Genomic DNA, 14,291 nt, shown 5'->3' on the forward strand with positions numbered 1-14,291 from the left:
TTCATCCATGTCCCTGCAAAGGACATGAACTCATCTTTTTTTATGGCTGCAGAAATAACATCACACATCTACAACCATCTGATCTTTCACAAACCTGACAAAAACAAGCAATGGGGAAAGGGTTCCCTATTTAATAAATGGTGTTGGGAAAACTGGCTAACCATATGCAGAAAACTGAAACTAGACCCCTTCCTTACCCCTTATACAAAAATTAACTCAAGATGGATTAAAGACTTAAATGTAAGACCTAAAACCATAAAAACCCTAGAAGAAAACCTAGGCAATACCATTCAGGACACAGGCATGGGCAAAGACTTCATGACTAAAACACCAAAAGCAATGGCAACAAAAGCCAAAATTGACAAATGGGATCTAATTAAACTAAAGAGCTTCTGCATAGCCAAAGAAACTATCATCGGAGTGCACAGGCAACCTACAGAATGGGAGAAATGTTTTGCAATCTATCCATCTGACAAAGGGATAATATCCAGAACCTACAAAGAACTTAAACAAATTTACAAGAGAAAAACAAACAACCCCATCAAAAAGTGGGCAAAGGGTCTGAACAGACACTTCTCAAAAGAAGACATATATGTGGCCAACAAACATATGAAAAAAAGCTAATCATCACTGGTCATTAGAGAAATGCAGATCAAAACCACAATGAGATACCATCACATGCCAGTCAGAATGGCGATCATTAAAAAGTCAGGAAACAACAGATTCTGTCATTTCTTAATCTTGTGGACTGGAAGCTTAAATTTTTCATCTTTGAAAAGAATCTCCTACTCATTGATTTAGTTTTCATACCAAATCTCAAGTCAATACTTCCATTTATAGACAGAGTAGTTATCCAATTCAAAAATCTGTTTCAAGTCTTTCTTCCACTGAAGACTTACAATTTGGCTATCTTCCTCTAAATGTTTTCAGTCAAATTATTCCAAAAAAAAATAGGAATATTTGTAAAGATTAAAGAACAAAACAGGTATAATTTTAGCACATTGAGGGGTAGAAGAGTGTTATTAAATGCCAAGAAACAAACATTAACAGCAAGTTGTTACTTAAGACATTAGTCAATAATATATTTTTAAAAATAAGGCATATGATGCTTTTTATAATCTTATTTAATGCTTAAGCTTCCCTTATACACTAAAATGAAAGGTGAAAAATAAAACTATTTTTAATAAAAAAAGATATAATCCAATTAAAAACCAAAAAATGTCAATGATTTTCTGTTAGCCTTCAACACTGCAGGTACATTAGATAGGCCTAAGTAATTTACAGCCACTGACAATTTGATCAACAGTATCAACTCAGTGAAATGTTTGCAGATATTTTGATTTCGTCTAAGCCTTTTGCCATTACTATGTTAACTGAAGTACATATTACCATTACCACTGTCCCTCCCTACTCTCAATGCAAGGTATTTTCTATATACATGCTGGATCTTTCTTACGGTGTTATCTTCAGATCTTAGCATTGTCAGTAATTACACTATACTCTACTAGATATAACACTGAATTTTATTTATAGCAATAACCATGTTTTTGAAGCAGTGAACATTATAATAAAGATTTAAACAAAGATTGAGAGAAAAATTAGTAATCTAAATTCATAGTAATTTCCTACAAAGAGCTTCCATATCTCTGTATGGTTAGTTTTCAATAAAGTTCTTAAAAAGATGCTTCTAAGATGATTTTGTCAAGACTACAAGATCGATTGAATGAAAATAGTACCATATTTGCAAACAAAATCTGGCCATCCATGGGAACTAAAAGAAGGAAGCCTCGTAACATGACTGTTACCTCCAAGGATCATTTTATGTAAATCCTTCAGTATGTCATCAACTTACCCTAAAAATTATCACAGAACAAACTGAAACAACTTGGATATAGATAAAAGTAGATTATTTTGTTTATTATGGTATTTCAACCGGGAATGGTTAGAGAGGATAAACTGAAAATGTAGTTAGCTAACATTCTAAAGATAGTGGAGACAATCAGATTTTGACACACTGTCTAAAATTAGTATATCAATAATGGTAAAAAAAATATATTGAAGTCTCATTTTGTTTGGATTTCAATTAGCATACATATATACTAGTGAAATATGTGTGCTTAACTTTCAAACATTAATGTATAGAATTAAGATTATGATTCAATTATGTACTTATTATTTTAAATGCATGCATATAGCTATTTCAAATAGAATAATTTTAGGGTTAAATTCCCAGGTTCTAGGGTTGGAATCTTTAAAAAGTAAATAAACATTTTTCTACTAAAATTTTACGTACTTTACTTCCTCCAACAGTTTTCTAACAGTTCAAGTCAATTTCATACTAGGTGACCATGCATGAATGATATATGGAGTTAGTGGTCACACAAAAGGGAAAATTTGATTGATCATGCATAATTATAATTTATGTAAATTACTAAAATATTTAAATATTTAAAAATATATAATTAGCCCATTAATTGGCACATGCGTTAAAAAAGGAAACCTTATAAAACTTGCTTGTCTTCTGAAAGTGTATTGACAATGTGTAGGAGGGCCATTTTTTTGTTAACAGAAATTTTTTTTCTGGTTTAAATTCATCAGGAAGTTACAAACTTTCACTACAGTAAAAATGGAAGTAAGTAAATAGTCAATTCAATATTTATGATTAGTCAAGTATTATATAGCTAGTAATTTTAAATAAAATCATTAAAGTTTACAGATAAAGGAAACCACTTACAAGCTGCTCTGATTTTACACTGTACAACTGGATGGTCTTTGCCACATTTTTTGACACAGCTAATGTGAGGTTTGTATCAACAGCAGCAACATTTAGTTCACTGGAGAAAATAAAAACAGTTTTTAAATATTAGCAACATCATTCATCAACAAAGTAAAGAGCAAGATAAAAACTCAAACCCAATAAGCAATGTGGTTATTCTTTTTATAGATTTCACTGCTTCCAAGAACTGGTTGCATTGTTTCATTTTACCCCCTAAATTCAGCACTTGGAAAAAGTACCTGGAGATGGCTTCCTTAATGACCAGTTTCTCATTAACAAAAGCATGTCATATGTGGGTTCAGTCTGTGATTAAAGGAGTAAATTGTGTACAGATTTTTAAAGTAGCACTCTCGCTAATACTGATAAAGTGCAAGCAGAGGCATTGCATATCACAGACATCTGCAAGGAAATGACAGCTCTTGAATGGAAATGATGACCTTAAAGGGACACAGGCTAAAAATATAAATTACACATGATATATAAAGATACTCAGCTTCTGTAGAAATTATGCCAATTCATGCTAGTTTCAATAGAGTAGCTTTTTAAATAATATAAAAGCATAACAGGACTATAATTACAAATTTTTAAAATTCAGATTCTTAAAGTATATTTTTGTCATGCTTCAACTTTAACATTGGATTAATTGGGGTATTTGATCTGACCGCCAAAAAAAAAAAAAAAAGTATTTTACGAAGACCATGGAAAGAACACTAGAAATTAAAAATAATATAGAAAACCATATACAGATGGACAGCAAGAAAATTATTGTCCCTAAAGTAGTAGAGTAAATCTTACCAGATTCTCTTTTTAAAGAAGTTGAAAGTTTGAAACAATACTAGAGCATACTATGTGTAACAAAAATGCACTTTCATATAGTATTGAGACATAATTTTGTTAATGTTCACTTTTAAATTTTATTAAACACTAGCATAAGCATGATTCTTCCAGCTGTAGATTATATTTGATTATAGCATTGCCAAGTTGCACAGAGGAATGGGAGAGATTCCTCTTTAACATTTACATAAACAGGTCAAAGAGATCAAGTTACTAAGACCTATAGTCAGAAGGAAAGTCAAGGCAATTGTGGAGAGATTTAGGACCAAGATGCTGGGCAATCTAGACAATTTGTAGATACGTTTGCAGCAAAAGATATGCTTATGTATATTATTATACATGTGGCTTTTTATTTTTATTTTTTGAGACAGGGTTTCGCTCTGTCAGCCAGGCTGGAGTGCAGTGGCGTGATCTCGGCTCACTGCAGCCTTCGCCTCCCGGATTCAAGCGATTCTGATGCCTCAGCCTCCCGAGTAGCTGGGGTTACAAGCGTGCACCACCAGGCCCAGCTAATTTTTGTATTTTTAGTAGAGATGGGGTTTCACCAGGATGGTCTGGAACTCCTGATCTCAGGTGATCCACCCACCTCCGCCTCCCAAAGTGCTGGGATTACAGGCGTGAGCCACCATGCCTGGCCACCTGTGGCTTTTTAGTCTTACTCTTCCACGCCTCAGAATCACCATCTTCAAATCTTTAAAAGAATTTAGACCTCAGTCTCATACTATTTTTTATTCCTTAAAACGTCCATCTCAAATATACAGATCTACTATTATGACAACTTGTTAGTCATGACAGAAACTGAGATAATTTCAACTGCAAATTGGTCTGGATAACTTTTAAATAAGTGTCTAAAGCCAACAGTATATAATTACATTGTCTGCAGGCATTCAGGTGGCACCTCTGCTAGGATATCTTCCCTTTTTAGTCTTAAAAGCTGTCACATTCACTTAAAAAGCTTAAAATAGCGAACACAAGCTAATCAAAGTTATATTCCTATTTCTGCCATGAAGCACTTTCTGGAGTTTAGGATAAAAAAAGGTTAACCTGTATGTTTTAGTTTCTCAATTTATAAAATCGTTTATTATATTTGATTTCTTGTGTAACATAAGAAATTTACTATCATACAAAGAGCTAGGTTTACTTTGCATCCTTGGCAAGATATAGAATAATTATAATAGACTGTTTTTAGACTATATTTAAGGTATTTAAATTATTTTATTAATTTGAATCTCAAGTACTTACTATGTGTGCACTCATTTACTATAAAATTCTTAATTTAATTGTGGGCCTAATTACTTGAATAATTTGAAAATAAATTAAAAAGATACTGCTATCATATATCACTAACAAATATGGCAGTCATCTTATGGCAAGCCACTATATAAAAAATACATACCTTGCTATAGTTTTAATAATACCATCAAGTTCATCAGAGGAAGGAGGATTACGACCACCCGGGGGAAAAACCAAGTTGATAGGATCGAAGAGTCGAGACAAGGATTTTGATAGATAAGCAGCCTCATAGGGTTGTAGTGAGTCTTTCAAAGCCTTTTCTGGACTGTGGAAACAAAATTTTTTAAAAACTAACTTAAATTGCACAGAGCTAAATGCTATTGTATCAGGCTGTAAATACCTTTTTAAAAAATGCACCTCCCATAAAAATGTAACTCTATATTAAGAAAAAGAAAATAATTTGTTTCACAATGTACATATTTACCAATATATTTCATAATTAAACATTCAGGACCATAGTAACCTTTTTTTTTTTTTTTTTTTTTGAGACGTAGTCTCACTCTGTTGTCCCGGCTGGAGTGCAATGGCGCAATCTTGGCTCACTGCAACCTCTACCTCCTGGGTTCAAGCGATTCTCCTGCCTCAGCCTCCCAAGTAGCTGGGATTACAGCTGCCCGCCACCATGCCCAGCTAATTGTTGTATTTTTAGTAGAGACAGGGTTTTGCCATGTTGGCCAGGATGGTCTCAAACTCCTGACTCCAGTGATCCACCCGCTTCGGCCTCACAAAGTGCTGGGATTACACGTGTGAGCAACCGTGCCCGGCCTATATTAACATTTTAATCTCTACGTAAGTCCCCACTATAAATGCACAATAATATGCACCAATACCTACTGTATTATCTGTTTCCTTAAACTAAAAGAATAACAGTAAAATCCTATGAATGCTAATGGGGGCTATGCCTTTACTTGCAAATCATACCTATAGAGTTATCGAAGCATATGGAAGAAAGACCAGCCTGCAGAGACCTGCTCCATTAGCTTGGCCCTTTCCATCCATAGCTGCCTCCCCAGTAAAGCTCACTGACTGAGAGGGAAGTGTACAGACTTAGGTTTTTATGTTTTCCATTTTTGTGTTACTAACAAGAGTGAGACAAAATAAAAAGTATTTATGGAAGTCCTAAAATCACGTAAATACTCCCAAGTGGAGTTCTATGCTACTTTGTTTTATAATATTCTTCACAACATCAAATGTAACCTGAGAAACATTTCTTTCCTGCTTGCACTTCCCATATCTTTAATAATTCATGCTGATTTTCATTTAGCAGTCAAACTATTTGATCTTACACTTTTCTTTCGACAATTACTATCAAATGTCTATAACCATTATTTTCATGTTTCCTTACTCCTATAATTAATTGTCTTCTCACATCATCCCTGTTTACAATCCTTCCACCAGCTTTTGCATTGTCTTTTTTCTTTTATAAACAACAAATTTTCCTTCATCTAAAAAGTTAACCTTTAAAACATCTAACCTGCTCCTTCATGTATATGAAACTTGGCTTTCTCTTTTTTCACCCTTCTGGTCCACTGATATGACCTAGAGGTCAGAATGCTCTTGGCTCCAACATCATAATTCCATAGTTATCTCTTAATGTTTTCTCATTCAGTAAGTATTTCACTCAACACATATTTACTGAGAATACTATGCACCAGGCACTTTGTAAAGTGCTGGGAAGATAGAGATTAAGAGTGCTTTACAGTCTTGTGAAGAAATTGGCAGGTAAAATGCTAATTATAATAATTTCTGTAATAGATGAAGATACCAAGACCATGATGGAAGCATGAAAGAACTTAGTATCTAAATGTGTCTGAAGCAATCCTCTGTTGAAGTCCGAGCCATCTATTTAAATGTCACTATTTTTACTCATGACATCTACTGACCTCAGAAGCCTCTTCCCACTTCTGCAGAAATTTTGGCACTGAATTATAAGAACTAACACTTTCCCGTTCTCCAAATCTACCGTTAAAGATCCTTGGTAACTACAATGTCAAACATCTTTTCTAAAATATGTCCTATATTAAAAGTCTACATTTATAATAACCTTTTTTGGCTTTACTAGGGGGCTTCCAAATTTGAGTCATCACTTTGAACTGCTCCACCTCTAAGATCTTCAAGCTTAAAGGAAACTGTCTACATGCCCCACCTTCTATCTCTACTTTTCCTTCCACAAATATTAAGTCACTACAATATTTGCCAAGTATTTCCTAGGTGCAAAAATATAGTAGAGAACTTGCTTTAAAAAAAAAATTCCCGGCCGGACCTGGTGGCATGGTGGCATGTGCCTATAATCCCAGCTACTCAGGAGACTGAGAGAGGAGAATTGCTTGAACCCAGGAGGAAAGGGTGCAGTGAGCCAAGATCATGCCACTGCACTCCAGCCTGGGCGACACAGCAAGACTCTGTCAAGAAAAAAAAAAAAAAAAAATTCCCTGTCTTCTTAAAGCTTACACAGTAACAGGAGAGATACACACAAAAATAAAAATTTAAAATAAGTTAAATATGGAATATGATAATGATAAGCGCTAAGAGAAAAATAAAGCAAGGAAGATAGAGAATAATGTTTAAGTCTTTTTTCCTTTTCCATCCGATTTTAGATAGGATGAGGCAAAGGAAGGCTTACTGAGGGGCCCTGAAGGAAAAGAGTGAGCGAATTGTGTAGATTTTCAGGGAAATTGCTTTCCATGAGGAAAGAACATCAAGTACAAAGGCCCTGAGGAGAGACCATACCTGACTGTGTTGGCCAGAGGTGCAGATCAAGTAACAGGAGGGTAGTACAAGATAATATCAGAGAAAACAGATGGACGTCATGTTGGGCTTTGCATATCTATAAGGGTGGTATATTTTACTCTAAAGAACTTGTTCTTTGACCTTATTGTAATTTATGCTACATGACCCCTTCTTGCTTCCAGCCTCCATCAGCCCACCATGTCTATAGTCAACCTTTTTCCATAGCCATCATTTCAAGGTGCTCTCATTAGCACCCTGATTTTTCCAATTCACCTTCCTTTCAAAGTTCTAAGAAAATGTTATTGAGATGTTCTCTGTATCTGCTGCTAAGCTGGCCAAGTACTTCAGAGAAAAAATGATTTCTACTGGACATTTATACAAACTTCTTTAAAATCAAGAGACCTGAAGGTCAAAGTAATAACCTAAAATTCTACTTGTGCAACTCTTCAATCTTTATAGATGACTTTTGTCTTGGTTTTACCCTAAGAGAAAACCACTGGCTGTGACCTTTCTCAACGTGGCACTTCTCTTGTTTTTCCCCCTCTTACAACTTCATCTATTCTCTGTGACTTTCTTATTATTTCAATGAAAGAGGTAACCTCACTCCTTTTTTTAAAATAAAAAATTCCCAAAATAATTTAATCTATCTCTTCTTATCCCATTCTCTTCTTACACAGATCTGATCGCTATACATGTATCACAGCATCACTCTGTACTCCATAAATATGTATAAATATTATGTGTCAGTTAAAAAAAAAAGGAAAAAGATATGTCAGCATAAAAAATATAAAGACATATCTCTAAGTAAAAAGGTTTTATTGGGGAATAACATACGAGAAGCAGGATTGCTATCTTGGACCTACAGACAGAACAGGGTGGCCTCTGGTATGCTTGGAAAACAAAAGAAAGGCTGGAGTTTATTGGGGGAAAAGGAGGTTATGCAAGTTGTTTTCAAAGACAGTTTACTGGCACTGGCAGCATCTTATACAAGAGCTGGTGAGTTCTGATTGGTGAGTGTCAGTAAATTGCAAAGTAGGACTTGCAATTTTAGTGTTATGGTTAGGCCCTTGCAGTTTGGATTGGGCTTGTGAGATAGTGTGTCAGGCAAATGTTCTTGTTTAAGTGGCTAGCTGTCCCTGTGTGACTTGTGTAGTAAGCTGCAGTTGAGAAAAATTTCTTGTGATAGTTCTTGTTATCAGGCAAATCATGTGTGACAGCTCTCCCTTCATAACCGTCCCCCAGCTCTATTTTGCCAGGCTTTGACACAAGTGACTCCATGTCGAATCTGACAACTTTCATATATATAATTTACATAGCATACCACCACTTGAATTCAATCACTGAAAGTATACAATTTGATGAATTTTGTATATTCAGAGATCTGTGCTATCATCACCATAGTCAATTTTAGAACATTTTATCACCTCAAAAAGAAATCTTGTATCTTTAACTACAACACTCCACCTTCCTCACTCCATCCCCAGGCCCAATCGATCACTAATCTACTTTGTGTTTCTATAGATTTTGCTATTCTGGATTTGCATATGAATGGGATAATATACTGTGTGTATCTGTGTATGTGTGTGTTTTACTGTCTTCTTTCACTTAGTATAATGTTTTCAAGGTTCATCCATGTTGCAGCATGTACAGTACTTCATTTCTTTTTATGGCTAATATTGTATATATTTTAATTGTAATATTTCATTGTATGAATATAGCACATTTTGTTTACCCATTTGTCTGTTGACAGACATTTGGTTGTTTCCATCTTTTGGCTATCAGGAATAATGCTGCTACAAACATTTGCATACAAATGTCTACGTGAACATATGTTTTTATTTCCCTTGGGTATACATCTGGAGCGAAACTGCTGGGTCATATGGTAACTATGTTTAATAGTTTGAAGAGGCCGCACATAGTGGCTCATGCCTGTAATCCCAACACTTTGGGAGGCTGAGGCAGGAGGATCCCTTGAGCCCAGGAGTTCAAGACCAGCCTGTGCAACAAAGTAAAACCTCGCCGCTACAAAAAATAAAATAATTAGTCAGGCATGGTGGTGCACGCCTGTAATCCCAGCTACTCAAAGGCTGAGGTGGAGGACTGCTTGAGCCGGAGAGTTAGAGCATGCAGTGAGCTGTGATTGCACCACTGCACTCTAGCCTGGGCTACAGAACGAGACCCAGTTTCAAGAAAAAAAGTTTGAAGAACTGCCAAACCCTTTTCCAAGGCCCTGTACCAGTTTAGATTTCCACCAGCAACATATGAGGATAGTAATTTCTCAACATCCTTGCCAACACTTGCTACTATTTGTCTTTTTGTTTATAGACATCCTAGGGGGCGTGACATAGTAGCTCATTGTGGTTCTGATTTGTATTTTCCTGATCATCTTTTTCATGTGCTTATTGGTCATCTATGTTTTCTGGAGATGTCTGCTCAGATCCCTTGTCCACTTTTTAGTTGAGTAATTTGTCTTTTTATTGTTGAATTGAAAAGAGTTCTTTATATATTCTGAAACAAGTCAATTGCCAGATCTATGAGTCAGAAATATTTTCACCCATTCCTACTGGTAATCCTTTGAAGCAGCAAAGTTTCTAATTTTCAGAAAGTCCAAAATATCATTTAAATATAATTTTGTCTTTTGTTGATTGTGATTTTGGTGTCATGTCTAAGAATTATTTACCAAATCCTAATGCATGAAGATTTGCCCCTATGTTTTCTAACAGAGAGAGAGATATATATATATTTAAAAATTTATCTATATTTTTAATTTTTACATTGATTGATTGATTGAGATGGGGTTTCCCTATCTTGTCCAGGCTGGACTCAAACTCCTGGACTCAAGTGATTTTCTCACCTCAGCTTCCCAAAGTGCTGGGAATCACAGGCATGAGACATGAGACACTGTGCCCAGCCTTGTTTTATATTTTTAATCTAATATTTAAATCTTTGATCCATTTTGAGTTAATTTTTGTATATGATGTGAAGGGCACCACTTCATTATTTTGCATGTCACTATCAGCTGTCCCAACACCATTTGTCTAAAAGATAATTCTTTCTCGATCGAAAGAATGGTCTTTACACTTTTTGAAGACAACTCACCATAGATTTACAGGTTTCCTTCTATACTCTCAGTTTTATGTCTATCCTTGTGCCAGGCAGTACTATACCATAGGGATTAAAATTGCTTTGTAGTGACTTGTGAGCCCTCCTACACTCTTTTTCTTCTTCTTCTTCAATATTGTTTTAACTATTCTGGGTCCCTTGAAATTCCTTATGAATTTTAGAAGCACTTGTTACTTTCTACAAAGAACTCAGCTGAGATTCTGATAGTGATAGCTACTGTACTGAATCGATATATATCAATTTGGGGGGCATTACCATCTTAACAAGGTCAAGTCTTGCAATTCATGAAGATGAGATGCTTTTCTACTTATTTAGATATTTCTTTGAACAATATTTTACAGTTTTATGAGTATAAATTTACACTCCTTTTGTTAAAGTTATTCCTAAATATTTTATCTTTGTGGTGTTGTTATACATATTACATCTGTTTATGTTAATAAACCCAACAATGAATTGTTATAATTACTATTTTACTATCTGTCATCATTTCCTAGAAAATTTCAGCTTTGTTCCTACCTACCTCCTGTGCCAAACTTGTTATGCCAAAGATAAAAGTTAAGCTTGGAAATTGAGTTATGCAAAAAAAATGCCTTTCCTTTGTTCCCAAACAGCTGCAAGATGGAAGGCCACATCTCTCTCCAGGTGGCCTCCCTCACCCTGATCCTGTAAATTAACAGCTTATCTTCACATATAGGTACAATGACAATATTAGAAATAATTCTACTGCCCACTATGAGACAAATGCAGATTTGATGAACATGAAACAAATGCATAACTGACTGTTCCTGTACGCTCTTCTTTCACATGTAACATGTGGATTCAGTGAGTGCTAATCAAAGCCTCACAAGAATGTGACCACTTATCTCACTACCTACCCTCCCCACTTTTTTTCTTTTCCCCTTCCCTTCCTGCCCACTCTTTCCCCTTTAAATCTTGAAGTCCTCAAAACCCTCTTTGGAAAAAATCCAGGTCTCAGATCCTTCAGTGACTAGAGTCTCTTCTTCCCAGGCACATCCTTAACCTGTGCAAAATAAACCTCTAAATTAATAGAGACCTGTCTCAGACACTTTTTGTTTTATACAGTCGATACATATTATTTTATATAATTGCTTTTTAGGTCAGTTAAGAGAAGAAGAAAATGTGTGTTTATATTGTCTTTTATAATTTCATAATTACCTTTACTTTGTGGGGATTCGAATTATCTGGGGTCACTCGCTTTCAGCCTGAAGAACTTTCTTTAGTATTTCTTGTAAGCTGGAATGCTAGCAACAAATTCTCTTTTTTAAATCAAGGAAAGTATTTTGCCTTCATTTCTGAAAGGACAGCTTTACTGGACATGGGATTCTTGGCTCATTTTTTTTCCTTTGAGCAATCTGAGCCCACCACCTTTTGGCATCCTTTGTTTCTGCTGAGAAGTCAGCTGTTAATGTTATTGGGACTCCCTTGTAAGTGAAGTATAGTTGTATTTGGGAAGGGGGCATGGGGAGTGGGTAAAGACAGGGTCTCACTATGTTGCCCAGGCTAGTCTTGAACTCCTGGCCTCAAGCGATCCTCCTGCCTTGGCCTCCTAAAGTGCTATGATTACAGGCGTCAGCCACCGCACCCAGCCGATTGTATAGTTTTTCCCTTGCTGTTTTCAGGGTTTTGTCCCTGACTTTTGACATTTTTACCATGATGTATCTGTTTGTGGGTCTTTTTGCATCAATCTTACTTGGAGTTTGTTGAGCTTCCTGGATGGATAGGCTATTGTATTTCAAAAAATTGGGAAGGTTTCATTCACTATTTCTTCAAGTTTTTTTCTCCATTACATGTCTCCTCTCCTTGTGGTATTCCTATAACATAGATGTTGGTATTCTTAATGGTATCCCACATTTATTTGAGGCTCTGTTTATTTTCTTCATTCTTTTCTGTTTTTTGACTTGTGTAATCTCTATCACCCTAGCTTCAAGTTGGTGAATTCTTTTCTCTGCCAGGTCAAAGCTATTCACAGAACTAAAGGAAGGCATGAGCCACCACAACCAGCCAAAACTGGGCATTTTAGATACATTGTTGCAACTCCGGGTACTGGTCCCCGCAGCTCTAAGGCTTGTTATTGTTGTTTGCTTTTTATCTGTTTAGTGATTGGCTGGATTATTTTAATGAAGTCTATCTCTCTCCCACAGTCTTAAATCTCTGATGTTCCTCAGCTAGACACAGCTTTGGGTATGCTAATAGTCACCTTGAGATGGCAGTGCTAATGGCAGGATTATCTTCCTCATTTTTTTTCTGACCACACCCAGATACTAAACTCCATTAACTGACTGCTCTACATTTTCAACAATGCCTTGAGGCAAAAACTCCTCTACAAAGGAATCTACAAATGAGCTAACTGTAGCTCCTTTGATAGAACCTTTCTGAGGTCATGTTTGATATCTGTTCTGATTCCAGGAGGGGCTCCTCCCAGCTGTCTTATTCTCGGGATCTCTCCTTGGAGCTAGCTTACCTTCAGCTATCTTCACTAGAACTACAAGTCTCCTCCCATTGCCTTTCACCACACTGCCAGGGTTTTTTTGAGAATACCCTTAGGTTTAAACTTCTCCAGGTTCAGTTGCAAATGAAGTCACTTACTTGGGGAAGAGAATAGAGGCTGTTTTTCTCTTTTTTCCTTTTCCTTCCCCCTTTCCTCCTCTCCTTTCTTTGCCTTTCTTTTTCTATTTCCTTCTTTTAGAAAGGGTGTTGCTCTGTCACCTAAGCTGGAGTATAGTGGTGTGATCCCCACTCACTGCTGCCTTGACTTCCCAGGCCCAAGTGATCCTCCCACCTCAGCCTCCCAAGTAGCTGGGACTACAGGTGTGGACTACCAAGCCCAGTTAACTTTTTTATTTTTTGTAGAGACGGGGTCTGTTTTGCTCAGGCTGGTCTCAAACTCCTGGGCTCAAGCCATCTGCCTGCCTTGGTCTCCCAAACTGCTGACCGACTGCCATGTCTGACCCAGGACCTGTTTTATTGCCTGCCTCTACCCAAGTAAAAATCTTTATGCCAGGGCTCTGGACCTGAGGGTGGAGAAAATGGCAAGCTTCTTTCTGACTGACACCTTGTAGAAGACCAGGTCTCACTAATGTAGGCCTCCATAACAACTTTTAGAACTGACTGAGTGGTTAAGCTAAATATTAAAAGCTGAAAGAGCCCATGTCCTTATACAAAGGTTGAGATATAACAAAAGCCTACCAAGAGTTTTGCTTAGGCCTTTCCTGGGCCTTAAAGCATGACAAGATAACAAAGGAATTCTTAACAGGACCCGTTTAGGATTTAAAAAGTTTTACTGAGGATCTGAAGAAACTCTCCAGGCCTCCACAAACAAGTTTATAGGTAGTCTAAAGAACTCCCCAAACCTCCATGATTTAGTAGGAGAGAAGATAAGAGTAATCACCCCAGCACCTGGGGCCCATTTAGATGAAGTAATTTACTGAGGCTCCAGAGGAAGGTCTTCAAGACTCAGAACTTATAGATTAAAATAAGTTAATCACTTATGTCTTCAGATAAATGCACACTTACA

The 14,291-nt window shown here is 36.3% G+C and overlaps 1 protein-coding gene across 2 annotated transcripts in view; it reads right to left on the bottom strand.

Annotated features, from left to right (window-relative positions):
- Window positions 1-14,291, bottom strand: part of COG5 (component of oligomeric golgi complex 5) — a 362,628-nt gene that overhangs the window by 77,245 nt on the left and 271,092 nt on the right. For both annotated transcript variants that reach the window (XM_003811197.6, XM_055114808.1), the window contains exons 13-14: window positions 5,007-5,168; window positions 2,735-2,834 (exon numbers count right to left, since the gene is read on the bottom strand). In XM_003811197.6, the coding sequence (XP_003811245.1) occupies window positions 2,735-2,834; window positions 5,007-5,168 (262 nt within the window). The remainder of the gene's footprint in view (window positions 1-2,734; window positions 2,835-5,006; window positions 5,169-14,291) is intronic.

Source organism: Pan paniscus, chromosome 6, assembly GCF_029289425.2.
Source record: "Pan paniscus chromosome 6, NHGRI_mPanPan1-v2.0_pri, whole genome shotgun sequence".
Taxonomy (NCBI): Eukaryota; Metazoa; Chordata; class Mammalia; order Primates; family Hominidae; genus Pan; species Pan paniscus.